General features: G+C 28.8%; 2 protein-coding genes and 1 non-coding gene across 4 annotated transcripts; 2 read left to right on the forward strand and 1 right to left on the reverse strand.

The window, feature by feature from the left end:
• Positions 1 to 6,093: 6,093 nt before the first annotated feature.
• On the forward strand, positions 6,094 to 8,287 carry LOC137806097 (UPF0496 protein At4g34320). 2 transcript variants are annotated; one of them, XM_068606045.2, is made up of 2 exons: positions 6,094 to 6,468; positions 6,945 to 8,287. In XM_068606045.2, exon 2 carries the CDS (start codon positions 6,956 to 6,958, stop codon positions 8,069 to 8,071), a length of 1,116 nt encoding a protein of 371 aa, XP_068462146.2. In that variant the 5' UTR covers positions 6,094 to 6,468; positions 6,945 to 6,955; the 3' UTR covers positions 8,072 to 8,287. The 2 variants fall into 2 exon arrangements, with proteins under 2 accessions (XP_068462146.2, XP_068462145.2); XM_068606044.2 differs by having other exon boundaries at positions 6,109 to 6,468; positions 6,905 to 8,287.
• A 3,083-nt stretch (positions 8,288 to 11,370) lies between these two features.
• Positions 11,371 to 11,442, reverse strand: TRNAQ-CUG (transfer RNA glutamine (anticodon CUG)). The gene has a single exon. It is a non-coding gene; the product is annotated as a tRNA-Gln (tRNA).
• A 4,390-nt stretch (positions 11,443 to 15,832) lies between these two features.
• On the forward strand, positions 15,833 to 16,972 carry LOC137806098 (uncharacterized). The gene has a single exon (XM_068606046.2). It carries the CDS (start codon positions 15,893 to 15,895, stop codon positions 16,658 to 16,660), a length of 768 nt encoding a protein of 255 aa, XP_068462147.1. The 5' UTR covers positions 15,833 to 15,892; the 3' UTR covers positions 16,661 to 16,972.
• The last annotated feature ends 1,417 nt before the right edge of the window (positions 16,973 to 18,389 follow it).

Consider the following 18,389-nt stretch of genomic DNA (forward strand, 5'->3'; position numbering starts at 1 on the left):
ACAACTTTAAAAAGTTATCCCGAACGAAATTAGATAATATAAATAAAAGAGTTTAGCTATTATTTTAGGTTAAATAGTCATTTTTAATGAGTCAATAGAATCATTTATATGTCCATGTGCCTAACATATATTAATTTTATTAATAAGTTAAAGTTAAGTTTGAATGACGATATACCATTCATTATTCATGTCATATATCATTATTATTTTATAGTTAATATGTTGGATAAAACTATATTAACTTATTTAAAAAAATATGGAATCAAAATTTAAACACTGACATAAAATTAAAAATAAAAATAATATTATTTTAAATTATTAATATTTAAATTACATTTTTATTAATAAATAATTTTTAAATTAGTATCTACTTAATTATAAATATTTTAACTATCAATTATTTAGATTTTAAAGTTAATATCACTGAGTAGTTAATTAAATATCAATTTAAAAAATATTTATTAATAATAAAAATTAAATTTTTATATTAATAATTTTTAATTTTTAAAATAGTATTTAATTTAATTAATATAATAATTACTTATTTTTTTATGATTAACTTTTGTTTTTATAATTTATAATTAATTCAGGCACAACCATTGTTCCATTCTCTCCCCCTTTCTCTTTTTCTGTCTCAGACAACCAATGGCTCTTTCAAACTTTCAACTTGAAGAACTCTTTCACTTCACCCTCTCATCATTCACCTACCCTTTGCTACGTAAAAGGTTTGTTTGTGCCTCTCTTCTTTCCATGTTTCTTGCATTGCTCCACTTTCTTCACTCACTCCTTCCTTGTTTAAAAAGCTGATTTTTTAATTTTTTTCCCTTTTGTTTTGTGGAAGATCAGTTACTTCATAGCTCATACCCTAGTCTATTTTCACTTTTATTTTTTACTTCGTTTAGGAATCTGATCTGTGCCCTGCTGTTTTTCTTTTATATTTTGCTAATTTTTTCTCCCACCACTTTCATGTTGAAGTTGACCTCAGATGCCAGTTAGATCTTCAGTTATGTTATTAATATTCCAAGATGTAAAATTTACTCATCATTTTGCTCCTATTTTTTCTGCTTGGAAGTTGGGACTTTAACATGTTATGATTTATGAATCCATCATTTGGCTTCATTTTAAATCCAAAAAATGGTTATTGGCATTTTGTTGTGGAATCTGGGATGGCTTAACGAGGTTGTTCATCTGTATCTGTTACTTTACAGATAGGATTGATAACATATTGTTGGATGAGTTCACATATTAGACAAGATAGGATTGAGAATCAATGCATTGGAGAAAAGGTTGGGCAGTACCTGTTGTAGGGAAAAGGAGAGAATCTCCTCTTAGGTGCGTTGAACATGTGTGGATATGACTTATAAAACATTTTTTTGGGCAGACTTCTCTATAAACACTTCTAGTAGAGAAAAGTAAGAAAAATAGGATGAGTTTCTCGGTGAGCTAAGAATAGTTTATGTATTAGCTAATTGTAAGAGATCTATCATGAAGCCTTTCTAAATTCTTATCTTTAACTTGTGTATAATAAATCAATTCCATCTTATGGAGACACTAACTTTCGTTTTGTTCTTCTTAGTTTTCTTTTCTGGAAGTGTTTATAGAGAAGTTTGTCCAAACAAATCCAAAATCTCTGTGCAAATTTAGATGGAAAGTAGTTCTATTGCCAGAGGCATAGAGAGTCTAAGAGAACGTACAAGTGAAAAACCATTAACAAAGATATAAAGGTTAATGGTTTGTCTATAGTCATGATTTCGTCATAATCATTAGGGCGTCATTTAATTCATTTGCGTGATGTCACTCAGTGGAAAAAAAAAAGGCTTTGTTGTTGTTGTAATATCCTTTAAATTGTTACTGGTTAACTGATATCTATATATGTCTGTAAACACAAACAAATATAAATTTCATGGTTAACACAAATTACTGATACTAATTGTTTCTATCCATTGTGGTGCATGTCTCAATGTTTGAATGCTATATTTGGTCTATTGCACTGCAATTTCCTCCTTGCTGCATATCTTAAAACTGACATATGCAGAACAGAAGAACAAACCTTAAACTAGATAATCTAACAAAAATGATTATTATCTTCATTCATGTCCATTGCAAACAATATCAATGAACGAAAATGAAGAAAAAGTTTTACCTTCTTTTGTGTTCAGTGAGTAGAAGGTAGTACTCTAATGTTTACAGTTTAGTTTGATTAAAAGATGTTATACATGAAAAAAGGACGTTTGATTACCAATGCATTTTTTCCAAAAGCTTTAAAGCCTGGTTTGGTTCCGGTAGGAAAACAAGTCTAGTTCATGCTCTAGAAAGTCTTGTGAACATTTGTCATGAATGGTAGGCATGTATGTGAAAGTATTATTACAACAGAGCATGTGAGTTGTATGCATGTCATGTGGTTTCATAATGAGATAAAAAAGATTGGTAAATGATGTTATCTGGAGAAAACTATATGGCCGAAGAGATTCATTTTCTTTCAGTTTATGTGTTCAAGGAAAAACATGTGTCATTCGTTTCTTTTAGTGTAATACATAATTATCAGATGAATACCTAGTTCAATGGTAAAAACATTATGACTAGAGTAGAATAGCACTATTTCTTTATTTTGAAAAGAATATGTGCCTAGAGTTTGCTAGATGATAATAAATTGATATTTCTTCATATGTTGGAGAGGAGTTATGTATCTATGCATGCACATATTACTCGTATCTGTGAATATGTATGGCTTAAGCTCAATTTGGAGAAAGAATATACTTATGGATTGCCAGCAAATTTTCTAAATGGAGTTATTGTGCTGGCAGTTTATGGAGTGGAATATGCATTTGGAGCCCATGACTATTCAACAAGTGGTGTCTTTGAGGTTGAACCTCGGCAATGTCCTGGCTTTAAGTTTAGGAAGTCCATATTCATGGGAACTACTAGCTTAGATCCTTTCCAGATTAGAGAGTTCATGGAACGCCAGTCTGCAAATTACATGGTGATGCTTATCATTTGATTGTCAAGAATTGCAACCATTTCTGTGGGGATATTTGTTACAAGCTAACGGGAAATTCTAATCCAAAATGGGTCAATCGTCTCGCAAGAATAGGTATGCGGCATATTTTTAAACTCCAAATACATTCTTTTATATTTCAGATTGTTTAATTTTTTAGTCAGTAAAACACATGCATAAGATCTCAGTTATTCCTGACTGCATGAAAGTAATGAACATTGGTACCTAAAAAGGCTTTTATATGTTGGATCAACATATTGGTTTGGTTAAATTATTCCATGCACTTTAGTACTAGTTTAACGTGAACTAGTCAAATGACATGAAATGGAACATCTGCAAGAATAGTGTGAAGGTTGGTTCACTAAAATCTTGGTTTAGGATCTTAGACTATCTGATGCATTAACACTTCAATTGATTCACGTTAAATTTCTTTGTGTTTTCTTTGTTACTCTATCATGTGAATTCTTGGTTATCGTTCTTAATTCGTTTGTGGCGGTAGACAGCCTAGTGAGTTTGTGAGCTATTTCATGACAAATAGGTAATAATATGGCACTTTTGCTCTTCTTTGGATGACATGGAGCATCCTGCCAGCAATGCAATAATATGACATTTGCAGGCTCACTATTTAGGTTGAGCTTGATTGCTTAGGTGAATTTTTGTTGAGAGAATTACTTCACATTTACTTTATTCAACAAAAATGAGATGGTTGAAAGTTAGTTTCAACTCATTTGCATTCCACCCCACAAAATTTGGCAACTACTTATAGCACCATAGCCTAAATGTGGTGGATTTAAAACAATGTGTCAAAAAACTGTATTATATTATCATTTCAGAGCAGCAAATTTCACCCCTTCAAGGAAGAGTCATGTGAGTAAAATAGTAGTTTTCTCTTACTTATCATTTTTTGTCCTCCTTGCAGGTCCCTTTTGCAACTGCATACTCCCTGATGCTCTTAAAACTTCAACTGTTCAGTATGATCCTAACTTTCAAGCGTGTGATAGTGAGAAAAGAAGACTCATAACTGCTTTCAGTTGCTTGTCATCAATTTCAATGCCTCAGAAGGAAGTTTCAATGTCTTCATTATTTATGCACTCTCACTATAAAGGGTGCCTACCACCATGGGAGTTAAAGAAGTCTAAAAAGGGAAGATTAAAGCAAAAGTTAGATGAATAGTTCAGTTCTCAGTAACTCTTCTCTGCTGTAGAGTATCCATTGTCTTTCTGATAACTGAATCACTGGAAAGAAATTATTATTGCTTTCAGTTATATGTGCAAGAGCACTTACTGAAGTGCAAAATTTTTTGTCCATATTCATTTTGAATGTTCAAGTTCATGCCTCTTTGTTGCTTCTATGTCTATCCCTTTCTTTATGTGTGTAGTTTTTGCCCGTAATTTTTGTTTGATTGGGAATCTATGTCAGATATATTGCTGTGTCAGCTCAATTTTTCATTGCTGGAGAAAAATCTGTAATGTCAAATAAACACCAATGACAAGATATTAAGGGTAAGTTTATTTAAACTTAAAATAAGTATTTTTGAAATATGTAACTTTTAATTATGTTAAAGTTGACAAGAGGATATGCTTTTATAACTAATTATAGATTATTGTTTTCAAATTAAGGTGAGCAATTTCAGTTTTTTTTTTAAATTAAAGTAAAAAAGGTGATTGATATTAATTTTATTATCATGTATAGAAATATAAAATAACATATTTTTCATTTAATGAATACAAATTATTTTTTTCATTTTGTTTTTAATAATATTTAAAATTACCATAAAGGACTCTAATGTAAAAAGAAAAGTTAAAACATAGTGCAAAGAAAAAGAAAACAAGTTAAAAAGATTAACATTGAGAATAAAGTCTACCAAAACTAAGAGCAAAGTAATTGCCAACATTTTTTGCACAATTAATATCTAGTATTTAGACTATTTGATTCTATATAATTAATTTTTTTATTATAATATAAATTCAATACAATATATAATAAATTATATGTAATTATATTATTTTTCTAATAAAAAAGTCACATAAAATAAAAATCCTATACTTTCATTTAAGGGTAATTTTAAAATTGAAAATTTTATGGAGTTGCATGAAGAAACTATGGAGGAAGAAATTGTCGATTTTGGAATGTTTTCTTTTTCATTCTAGGACTTAGAATGTTCCATTTGTTTAATTGTGCTTAGATCCAAAATTAAGTGAACAATTTAATAATTTTGTTTGTTTCTACATAATGGAATTGAATTACTATTTAAATAAAGCTCATTTCACATTTATATAGAAAGACACAATAACAAAATACGTAACAACACGACTAATTATTATCCTCATCAAAACAAACATTATGTCTTTTTGGTAACATTTCATATTTAATTATTATATATTGATTTATAAATAATTTTTTATTATCTAATTATATCATTATATATGTATGTCTAAAATGTTTTACATTTATGATTTATGATAGTTAGTTTAAAATTATAACCACCACGGTTTCTAATAATTATTTAATTGTACAAATTAAAGTAAAAAAACAATAAAAATCATTTTTTCATTATTATTTTATTAGTGCAGTATAAAGTATTTATGGTGATAAAGTATTTTGGTCATTTGGGTAAAAAAAAAAAGAGAGTTTTGAGGTATGTAGCATAGGCAGAGACAGATATTGATATCACATGAACAGAGAGAAATACATATAATCTCTGCAATAAAGATTTACATATACTTAGTATGTTTTAATTTCTTTTAGTATAAAGATGTTTTTTTTATGACTGATTCAAAAATATTTTTTCCTTATTTTTATAATTACAATAAAAAATTATATAATAAATTTAAGTTTTTTTAAAAAATTAATATATTTTTTTCATTTTTTTAAATTGTCTTAGAACCGTGTTAGAATTGTCGAAATCTAACAAATAATTTTTTAATTGAATACTTAGAGTGTCAATATCTGACAAGTGTATCTAATGGACACACCAACTTCATATATTTTATATTTTGAAGGGTATATTTTAATGTAGAAACTTGTCTAAAAAACACCTCAAAATATATTAAAAAAAATAAAAATCCATTTGGTAGGTAGCAAGAAGTCCTAAGTTCAGACTTGAGTTAAGTCACTTTGTCTAGTTAAACCCTTGTCACTGTTTTTCTTTCTTCAGTGCTTTGCGCGTGAAAAGCAAAATCTTAGTAGTGTGGAGGGAGAGAAGGTGCATTGCTTCGCTTTGCTTTGCTTCACGCGTTTGTACAGAAATTTTCTTATGCGTGCAAGTTATTCATTTGCCCACATCTCAAAGCTCCCAAATTTGTGGTAGATAAGTAACAGTTTTTCAGTGGATTTCAAGTTCTTCAATTCCCCACAATCAGCCTATCAATCTCTTTCCCCTTTTTAGAAATAGTTCAAAAGGGTGACCCCAATTATCAGATCAAAAGTAATCACTCTCTGGAAATTCTTATCTTCTTCAATCCCTCTCAAAGGTTTGTACTTTGCAAAATTAGCCATCTGGTTCTGCTTGATTCCTTCCACTTGTTCACCATTATTCATAAAATGGAGTATTGTAATTTGTGTGGTGAAGTGTAGGGTTTAGAAATATTACCTGTTAATTGGTTTGTTTGATCTGATTGCGATATTGTAAAGTTTCTCATGTGTGAAGATCTACAAGACAGTAATAGAATCCACTAATGTGTTTGTTTGAAATTGATTGTGATATGGTAAGGTTTCTCGTGTGTACAACTCTATGTAGCAATAGTCTCTGTTGGTTTGTTTGAAATAGATTGTATTTGCCCTCAAATTGTTTGTGATTAGGCCAAAATCATTTGTGCACCCGTAATCATAAAGCGGGCACCTTTCAACTTTACCAATCGTTTAAGGAATTTCATGGTGAAACTACTTTTTTGTTGTTCTGATAAACAGGTACTGAATTTGGATTTGGTTCTTCCTTGTTCTTTATTAGACCATTTCAAAATGGGGGGGCACATGAGCAAGAAGACCCCTGAAACATCATCTGGAATTAACTTCAATACTGATATGGCGACTGAACTGAGGTCATATGAGGCTGCCTACAAACTTGATTCTGATTTGCAGTCCTTTGACACCACAGTTCAAGCTCGAGCGAATCAAGTCATCAAAACTCTGGCAGTTGGAGTTGAGGTTCGGTCCCTTTCTTTTGAGTCTCTCAAACAAGTCACAGAATGCCTGCTGGAAATGAATCAGGAAGTTGTCAAGGTGATCTTAAGCTCTAAGAAAGATATATGGAAGAACCAAGAACTGTTTGAGCTTGTTGAGGAGTATTTAGAAAATAGCTTGCAGACTCTAGATTTCTGCACTGCATTGGAGAAGTGTTTGAAGCGAGCCAGGGATAGCCAATTGCTTATTTTTGCAGCCCTTCAACAGTTTGAAGAGGAAACCGAGTTGGGAGAGAAGCGTTATACGAGGACATTACAGGAATTGAAGAATTTCAAGGCAAGTGGTGACCCTTTCACTGAAGAATTCTTCCAAATGTATCAATCTGTTTACAATCAGCAGATACTCATGCTTGAGAAGTTGCAAGTGCGACAAAGCAAGCTAGATAAGAAAGTAAAACAAGTTCATACATGGAGGAAGGTCTCAAGTATGATATTTGTAGCTACAGTTGCTGCTGTGTTGATCTGCTCAGTTGTGGCTGCAGCAATTGCTTCTCCACATGTTGCAACTATTCTAGCTGCTGTTAGTGCAGTCCCAATTGGTTCAATGGGAAAGTGGATTGACACCATGTTGAAGAGCTATGAAACTGCTGTGAGAGGACACAGGGAAGTAATTATCTCCATGCAAGTTGGCACCTATGTTGCTATAAAGGATTTGGACAGCATTCGGGTCCTCATTGATAAGGTGGAAATCGAGATTGAGTCTGTGCTGCAGAATGTGGAATTTGCCATTGAGGATGATGGTGTGAAGGTTGCAATAGAGGAGATGAAGAAGAAGTTGGGAGTTTTTATGAAGAATGTTGAAGATTTAGGAGTGCAAGCTGATACTTGTAGCAGAGACATTATAAGAGCTAGGACTGTGGTTCTACGAAGAATCATAAAGCTTCCCAACAACTAAAAATGTCATTGTCTTCTCAACCAGTATTCCAGTAATTATTGCTTCTAGGACACTTCATTTGCTCCTGTTTATGATCAAATTTTATGATTCATGAAAACTTGGGTTTATGTTGTAAATATTGAAAAAATGCTGACACTTAGTCCTTTGTTTGTCTAGGAATCTAAAACTTATTCTTTTCAGACAATACTATACCAGTTCATGTATTTATTATTATTATTATTATTATTATTATTATTATTATTATTATTATTATTATTATTATTTTGTAAGATATATATATATATATATATATGTATGTGTGTGTGTTTTTAGTACATTGTTTGATCCGAATCTTAATAATAGAAAATAAGATGATGATGATGATAATATGTATTTTTTTATGTTTTTAAAAAAAGATAAAATACCATATTGAGTTAGAATGATTCAAAATATATCTAAAATTTATTTTCAAAGTTTAACAGTTAGAATTCAATCTTATGAAAATAAATTTTGAAATGTATTTATTAATTAAAGAAATACCTGTTATTATATTAATAATAACAATATAGTGTCTACAATTAGGGAGAAAACACAGTTACTTTTCAATTTATAGACAATAGGATAACTCATGAATTAAAAGAAGCCCTATATTGAATGCTCCATTATTTTTCATAATTTTTTTTATAAGACACACGAAAGTTGGTAATGTATTTTTTTTATAAGATATGGGAAAGTTGGGTAATATATTTTTTATGTATTTTTCTTCTTTTCTAGGAGTTACTTATTTGTTTTTTTATGTATAAAAGTAATTTGATATTTTTAAAAAATTACTCATATATTTTGACTTAAAAAAATCAAGATAAGACAATAAAGTTTATGCATATTAACACAAAGAAGAGAGCAAGTGCAATTTTCTATTTTTTTTCCCATTTTAAAATTGGATTCGATAATGTATTTTTTCCGTCCATAATGTATTTCTTTTGGGTTCTACAACTTGAATTTTTTTTCTAAGAAACACATTTCATAGTATAAAATTTTGAAGATATTTCTGGATCTAAAAATATCTTTCAGTTTTTACAATTTGAAATGTTTTTGAAATATATATATATATATATATATATATATATATATATATATAAAATTCTCTCTATATATTATATATTCTGGATTGTAGGATTTGGAAGGTATTTTTGGAATGAAAAAAACATTAATATAGGATAATTTTGGTGTTTTAAGAAGTATGGGGGTACTGGAAGAAATTATGAAGGTGTATGACAAAAATGCCCCCTCTTCCACATCCTTGAGCTATATGGCCCAAATCCCAAACTCACAATACTTTTTTTTCAAGGCTTTTGCTTCTTGCACTAGATCATTTTGTAGCTGCATTATATCAGTGAAGTAAAATGAAAGAAATACCTTCATAAGATTTTTAAAAACATTTTTAATAACCCCTCACAAATTTTGAAATGATTATCTCCCTATTCTAGATTTAATCCATAACCAACACCATAATACATTCCAAGGATACATTTAAAAAATTTATATAATGCATTGTTAAGAAGTGGGCTTTAAGCCTAAGGTTACCAACTCGTGCCTAAAGATATATGTTATGAGTTGTCCAATAGCGGGTGGCCTGATAAACCCAACAAATATTTGTTAGGATAGGCTTAAAATGACTCTGATACCATATTAAGAAGTAAACTTTAAGCCTAACTCAACCCCATAAAACCGACTTAATGAGGTGAGGTTTGCACCCATTTATATATTATGAAAGACTCTAATTTCTAGTCAATGTGAGATATCCAACATGTATGTGCCAAATAATCTAATGTAGGAAGCAAAACCCTTCTTTCTATCTTCTTTCCCATGCGCCTAATTCTCATGTGAAAAAAATCATTATGAATTATTTCCTATATTAATTTATAATAGTAAAAAAAAATAAACATCAATTTTTAATATTCTTGAAAAGACAAATCAATTTAAATGTTTCTTTTATCATAAATGTCAATTATTGATTTTAAATGTAAAAATGTTTGTTTCAAATTGATGAATCAAATTCAACAAACTTTTATGCCAAAATATGATATGTTGGTAACTACACTATATTAGATCGAGTAAAAATTTCTTATTATTGAATTGAGAAAAAGCATTTTCTTAATTTCTCAAATTAGTAACATAAAAGGAGAACTAACCATTATATTCTAACACAAAAGCAAAACAAAATAGCCTAAGCACCTTCCATATTCTAAAACTAAACAACATAATGATCTTTATTCCAGGTCATTTGTGTTCCTTAAAACATACAAATAATTTCTACACAAAATGATTGAACCAATTTTGCTCAGATTATTGATTTTTAAGCATAGATATATGCATATATAGATTATGTATGTAAATTAATTTCTATAAAGTGACTCACATGACTTAAAGTTTGGGTTTTGGATCCGAATATGATTTAATAATAATAATAGAATTAAAGGACTCATTGGTTAACGTAAGAAATATAAATAATGAAAACCGATGGAGATTGGGAATTAAGGTCAATAGGGTTATGTCTCTGCAAATAATAGTTGTCTCACTATTAACCATCACGAAAGTGTGTGACAAGAACGGAATTGCTAAGAGATAGATTGGGACAAAGGAGATAAAGTAATTGTTTAAGCAGGATCACTCATGGATCAAGATAAGTGCATATTCTTTCTTGTTGAATAATATATGTGAGAATCATAATATGATAAGATCTGTATTGTGAACATTATTGCATGTTTATTTATGTTTTAACTTAACACTTTATTCAATGTCATTTTAAAACATACAAATAATTTCTACCCAAAATGGTTGAACATATTCAGCTAAGATTATTGATTTTTAAACATAGATATATGTATATATAGATTTTTTTGACTTATTTACTCTGATACAATATTTATAAACTTATGAAATTACAGGATTTTGAACTTATTTATTTATGAGTGTAATATATAAGTATCAACCAAGATAAAAACATTTTTTTTTTCTGAAAAAACTTAGTTGTTCTACATTCATATAATTCCTGTAAAAAAGCAATGCACATATTTCTTCAATAAAGTAAATGCTTATTATTAAACCTTCGTCACAGCAAATTTCAATAAAAAAAATTAACTTAGTAATAAAAAATTAAAAACTAAATCCAATTTTGAAAATTTAAAAATAATTTCAATCCATAAAATAGCATTTGAATAATGATTTATAAGTATATTGTTATTATTATATAAAATTAAAACTGTTATACCATTTTTTTAAAATAAACATATATTGGAAAACAAAAAACATTTTTAAAAAGGTCCTACCGAGATTTGAACTCGGGTTACTGGATTCAGAGTCCAATGTCCTGACCACTAGACCATAGGACCTTAGTGTTAAGTTACCTATTATTTTAGATTTTGTACTACACATTATGTTAATTTTTTTAACTTGTTCTCTTTAAGTTTTAATATGTGATTTTATTTCATTTTATATTTTTATACTTTTAGAAATTATGTATTTTGCTCTAATTTTTAATTTCACATTCAATTTTTTTTAATTTTAAACCAATTGAATATTAACCTTAACATAATTATTACCTTAACAAAATAATTTAATAAACTAAAATGTAAAATTAAAGTTTAGATCAAAATTAAGAATTTCTTAGAACATGTTAATTAAAATTGTGGAAAAGAAAGAGAACAATATTTCAGATAAACAATTTAAAAATCAAAACTGCAATTGAATATAAATTATTCTAATAATTTTAATAATCTTACACCTTGGGCAAAATCTATGTGATATCTTCCTTCTTTCAATGTTGTTTATAAGGGATTTGAAAGCACGCTCTTACATGCACTTCTAAACATTAAACTTTGAGATTTACCAAAACATGGTAAAAATACATTGATTTTTCATTATAATATAAATTTATGTACGCAATTAATAGGAATTATAATTAGCTAAAATTTATATTAAAAAATTACTTTTATATTAAACTATTTGGTGTTAAGTCAATACTTAAATAGATATATGCAGCAAAAAACAGTGGAGTTATAATTTGATGAAGTTTAGAATTTAGTATCACTCTGTTAATAAATATTATAAAGTAGAGTATAATATTTTATTTTGCTTTGGTGTGTTTTTACAATTTTTTTACTTTCCTCTTTCTTATAAAATGAATTCATGACCATATAATTGGAAGGACAATTTCATTACCTAGAATAAATCATATGAACTCATTGAAACAAAATAATAATAATAATAATAATAATTATGCAAGACTCGTTTATTTATTTTTTGAAAAATATATATTTTACATCATAAGGACAAGTAAAGTTGGTGGGTAGGAATATTTTATTCTCGTTGAAGACAAAGATAAAACGAAGATAAATACAATCACACTCAACAAAAAAGAGAATCTATATCTCAATCAATTTTGTTCCAAAACCAATTATATATTCAATATAATTTTTTTTGTAAATATTGAGTAAGATGAACTAACAATTGAATTAATACCAACATCTATTAACAGAATTAACAAATTTAGAATATTTGGAATACGAGAATAATATCATTTTTAATAATAAATTTTTTGATGAATTGCAAATTTTTATGAAGGTGCAACTAAAGTTTTGGGTTTGGATTACAGCTAAGTTTTATTTGGCCATGTTTTCTTATTCTGAGGGGTTTAAACCTCATCGTATGTATTTAACTGTTAAACTAAAATATCAAACTTTTTCTTATTCTGACGGGTTTAAACCTCATCGTATGTATTTAACTGTTAAACTAAAATATCAAACTTTTAAATTTAGATAAAAACTTTATTTGCAACTCCTTAGGAATCAACACCTAATACAAGTCGTGGGGTTAAAATGTTCACAAGAATCTTAAGAATGACGTATAATTCGAATTGGTAGATGAAATTACAACGCAAAAGATCAAAGTATCAGGCTTGAGTGGTTAATGTAGAACAACAAATGACATATGTTATTTGAATCCTTATCTCATATAATTGTATTTTGCACATACTTAATTTGATACAAATTTGTTTGGATGGTTCTTATTTAAGTTCTTTAAGTCTCTTTTTATATATACATAATTGAATTAAAATATTTTTCAAATACTTTCATTTATTATATTTTTTATTATCCATAAAAATACAAAATTAACCAATTAGGATTCTACCATAATTGATTCTACCATATTAAATTAATAGAAAACTATATGAAAAATTGAAAATAATTTAGGAATAAACATTGAATTTTTTTTTTCACTCCCACAATTTATTTCCTTTCAACCTAGTAAGATTCTCCAGCAAGTGCAATTGGATGAAGTAAGTATCAAAACAAAATGAGTAGCACTTTCTGGAAGATTCATAATGCTTGTTTTGTTTCAGAGGTAAAAGAAAATAATGGTCAAAATATGAAAGTAGATAAAAGAGGAACAAAAAAAAAACCTCCTTAATTATTCTTGTTCAGCTAGGTTACTTTATTCTTCTCACTTTGTTCTTAAAGAAACAGTGTAGAATATATAGATTCTCTTTAATCATTCATCTCATCTACTACTACTCAAACACCATTCTCCTCGTCACACGTGTCAACTTTACATTTTTTTCATTTTTTTTATAAAAAGTTATTCTTTGTGTTGAATATGAAATTATTATAAACAACAAAAAATTTATATGATTATTTAACTCAATTATATATTTCTAAAATTCAAGCTCAGTTTCTATTAAGTATAAACAAATTTTCCCGTTCTTTATGTATTGGGTTGTAAGTTTAAAAATGTTAAACCAACTTTTTTTTTTGTCATCAAAAGACTTACTTCAAGTAAAAAAAAGACTATATACAAAGTAACATTGATAATTGTATTTTTTTTTTATTTGGTAGTCTTTACTTTACAAGAAAAATTTATGAAATAAAAACCAGTTTTAGAAATAAAAAATAATTAGTTACGGATTAAATTAGAAATTATTTTAAAAACTAAAAAAAAAATTAGTTTCTAAATTAGTTTCTATTATGATTAAATGATTTCTAAATTGGTATCTAATTAGCAACTGAGGTTTTTATTATCAAATTTAGAATCTAATTAATTGGTAGTTGAAACTTGGTAACTAATTAGATACCAATTTAGAAACTATTTAACAATAATAGAAAATAATTTAGAAACAATTTTTTTTTTAGTTTTTAGAATGATCTCTAATTTAGTTACTATAGCAACTAATTCTTTTTAGTTTCTAAAATTAGTTTCTATTTCATATTTTTCTTGTAGTATTATCTTTTATCTTAATTATCGTTTCTAGATTGATCAACAATTGAACTAATTTCATGACCCATCATTTGGATCCAATAGCGAGGTCCGAGTTATCGAACACTCTATACAATAATAATTAAGATTTGTTTTTCGTACTTAAAAAGAATTATTTTTTTGTTCTTTGCAATGTTCATAAAATTTGAAGACATTATATAGAGAAAGAATAAAGAAGTTTTTAAAAGGCTATATTGAATTATAGGGTTAGAGGGTATAAAAATTAAATTATTGGGATAAAGAATTTATGCCTTCGTTCTTTCCTTGTTTGAAAACTTTAGGTTGCGTGCATGTCATGCTTCGTAGGATTACACATTCTTTGCGTCATTATATAATATATCACTAAATTTATTACCATAATCTTTCTAACATTAGGTTTAAGGTTAATTAAGAATATACATATATAAAAGATAGATATTATCCAAAGAAAAGAAAAAAAAAATGGGATATATTCTCTTGTGGGACACAAGACCTAAATAATAATATGCCTTATGTCTGCCTCTTTCTCTCTTCATCCATGGATTCCATCTTCACTATCACCTAATAAAGAACACATATTCATTCATTTTTATTTTAATAAAAAACGAATAAAATTAATTGGACCATTTTTTAGATGATCCAAGTATAGAAAAGAATTTTAAACCTATTGTAATAAAAAATAACCACCTAAATAATAATAATAAAAAAATGCTTCAGCCTCATCAAAAGCTGCATGCATATTACAAAAATTGTCTCACTCTTTAAAATACCACAAATTCATTATACCCTTCAAAATTTAAGAAATTAATGGATCATGAGTTGAGATTGAGACAATCTGTTTTGTGTTTTTTTTTTACCAACAAATAATTAAATAAATAAAATAAAATATTTTAAAAATATTTCAATCCTTATACACCCACTAAAAAAAATCATGAAATGAAAATCAATGTTAGAGACAAAAAATAATTAGTTGCTATAGTAACTAAATTAGAGACCATTTTAGAAACTAAAAAATAATTGGTTTCTAAATTGATATTAATTAGCTACATGTTTTCACTACCAACTATTTACATTCTAAATTTAGTAGTTAATTAGATACCAAATTAGAAACTATCTTACAATAATAAAAATTAATTTAGAAACTATTTTTTTTTTTTAGTTTTTAAAAGAGTCTCTAATTTAGTTACTATAATAACTAATTATTTTTTTCTATAAATAATTTTTTTTATATTAAATTATTTTGTGATAAAATAACTAGAAAGAAGAACATCAAGTTAGTCTCTATTTATTGTATAAAGATTAGAGTTAAGTAATCCTTATTCATATATTTTATTTATTTTTTCTTGATAAAAAAACAATTTATTTTCCACCAATAACTTGATATAAAAGAAATTCTAGGCACTAAAAGAATAATTTAAAAATATGATAAAATAGAATACATAAACTTTTGTATATATATATATATATATATATATATAGGTTTCCCACCCTCCCACTTCACTCCAAAAACTTTCCAAAACAAAATCACCACATCATATCCAAATCAAAACCATGTATAACAAGTCCAATTTCCAAAACCCTAAACACCAAAAACACGATGATGATGAACATGAAACGACAGCCACCAAGAAATTGAGTGAGATATCTCACTTCAGCCACAAACAACACAAGCTAACGTTTGACTACTCCGAATCTCCCTTCCAATGTGACGGCTGCAAGGAACTGGGCATAGGGTCACGCTATAGCTGCTCCCTCTGCGACTTCGATCTCCACACTCACTGTTCCATTCCTTCTCCTTCACTCTTCCACCCTTTCTACCCCAAATGCTCCTTCCACTTCCTCTCTCACCCTCCCGGCGACACTCCCCGCTACTGCAACGCCTGCCAGAAGCCCCTCAAGGGCTTCCTCTACCACTGCTTCTCCTGCGGCTTCGACCTCCACCCTTGTTGCGCCAAGCTGCCCACGGTCATCGCCGGTGATAACAATGAGGTCAGGCTGCTCCTGTACCGGACGGTGAGGTCGGCATGCCACCGCTGCGGGCAGAAGGGCAGGGGGTGGAGCTACAGGTCCTCATGCAAGAGGTATAACTTGCATGTGGCGTGTGTGAGGGAGATGGTGGTGGAGAGTTGGCATGAGGGTAAGGGGTTGAAGAGCGTGGTCGAGAGTGGCTGCCACAAGGGGAGAGGGGGAAAAGGTGGCAGGGTGAAAAGGTGCTGTGAGTTCGCCGGAGTGGCCGTGCAGGTGGCGGTGTCGGCGGTGCTTGGTGATCCCACCGCTCTTATCGCCGGCATCGTGGGGTCGTTGGTCTCGCGAACTTGATATTTGGAAGGAGAGAAATTGTTCTAGACGGTCTCATATATCATATCATATCATATCATCTTATCTTGTTATTTTTCATGTGATATATTATTAAATCTTTGGATTTGTGTAAATTAAAAAAAAAATGTGATGTGTATATGTTGGTTGAGATTTGGATTATGTTATGCTCAACCATACAATAATTTCTTGATTCACTTGAAATTGAGAAGTGTTGGGTGATGTTGAATCAATTCGAACTCACTTGTGAAGAAACTTAGTTCATTAGGTCTTTTTGAAGATGTTCTTTGAGTAAAACATAAGTTTTTATCTCTATCGATATATACTTTGTTTGATGAAGTTTTGTATAGATTAATTTATTGTGCGAAATTTTGATTCTGACTGAATAACGATGTCAAAATTGTTAAGGATTGCTTCTGAGTATTGTTATGTTAGTTTGTGTGATTATAAGACATTTTTATCATGGATTGTTTTTGGGTTTTTTTGTGCGTAGATTATTTTTTATATTCGCATGCTATTTTTTATGGATATTTTTCATAGTTACAGTTTTATTTCCAACTCTTTTTTTTGAAATAATTGGCAGCAAATACAGCAATGGTTGGCTAGCAGAATTTTTAAATTTTTTGTTGTGAATTGTGATAGGATAAAATCCCAACATTCAATGATATCATAAACAAACAGACTTTTTTCAATATTCTTTAAACCCAAAGTTCATATCCCAGGGACCGATTTGCTATTCACACCTCTCATTTTCTTATTCTTTTAACACTCAAAACACACATAATAATTACTAAGGATCAAACATGTGTTTAATTACTTCAGTATTAATGGAGTTCAAATAAAATTAATATTTTTATATTAAAATTATATTCTTTTTTATTGTACTAAAAAAAATAACATTTATTATTACTCAAATGTTAAGTTGAAATTAAAAATCAAAAGTCAATACTAATTAATAAATAGTGTCGGATTTGAGTAAATACTAGTGTAAGCTTTTAAATATCAACTTTATGTAGCTTACGCTAATTCATCATTATTTTTCTAAGGCTTCTTCTTCCTGCACCCCACAATTTTTTACATCCCGAACTTTGACCTTTTATTTGTAAAAGGACACCGTGATTACTAGAAAAAGAGATCTGGGAGTGTGCTACGAATTCATCAATCCAGAACTAAATCTTTTTTTTTTCGGATGAGGGGGTGTTCCAAAAGTAAATTTTGCATGAATTATTGAATTATTGATTTTCAGATTGCTGAATCCAGAAGCCTAATTCTGTTACGGATTGATGAATTTGTAATGCTTTTTTTTAGTTATGGATTTTTAAATCTGAAATGCATATTTCTGTTACGGATTGGTGGATCCATAATGCTTTTTTTGAATTTGAAATGTGTATTTTAAATTACAGATTGGTGGATCCGAAATTTTACTGGAATTGTCAATCCAAAAATTTTCCAGATTCCATAATTCAGAATGTAAAAAAATAAATACAGTTCAAGTGCATTTTAAGGTTTTTAAAAAATAATAGGGACAGTTTGATCTTTACATAACATTATGAGGGTGCAGAAAGAAAACTATAGGGGTGCAGGAAGAAACTTCCTTTTTCTAATTAAAACAGATTAATATAGGTGAACCCAACATTAATGCATTTTCATTTTAAATTTTTTTAGAATGTCTTTAAACAGAAAGCCCATGTCCCCGTAGATGATATTGCTATTCATACCTCTCCTCCCCTTT

This window comes from Phaseolus vulgaris, chromosome 3 (genome assembly GCF_051622355.1).
Source record: "Phaseolus vulgaris cultivar YP4 chromosome 3, ASM5162235v1, whole genome shotgun sequence".
Lineage (NCBI taxonomy): Eukaryota > Viridiplantae > Streptophyta > Magnoliopsida > Fabales > Fabaceae > Phaseolus > Phaseolus vulgaris.

What these genes read in the sequence shown, in the direction of transcription:
- LOC137806097 (XM_068606045.2), top strand. Translation starts at nt 6,956, where the DNA reads ATGGGGGGGCACATGAGCAAGAAGACCCCTGAAACATCATCTGGAATT.
- LOC137806098 (XM_068606046.2), top strand. Translation starts at nt 15,893, where the DNA reads ATGTATAACAAGTCCAATTTCCAAAACCCTAAACACCAAAAACACGAT.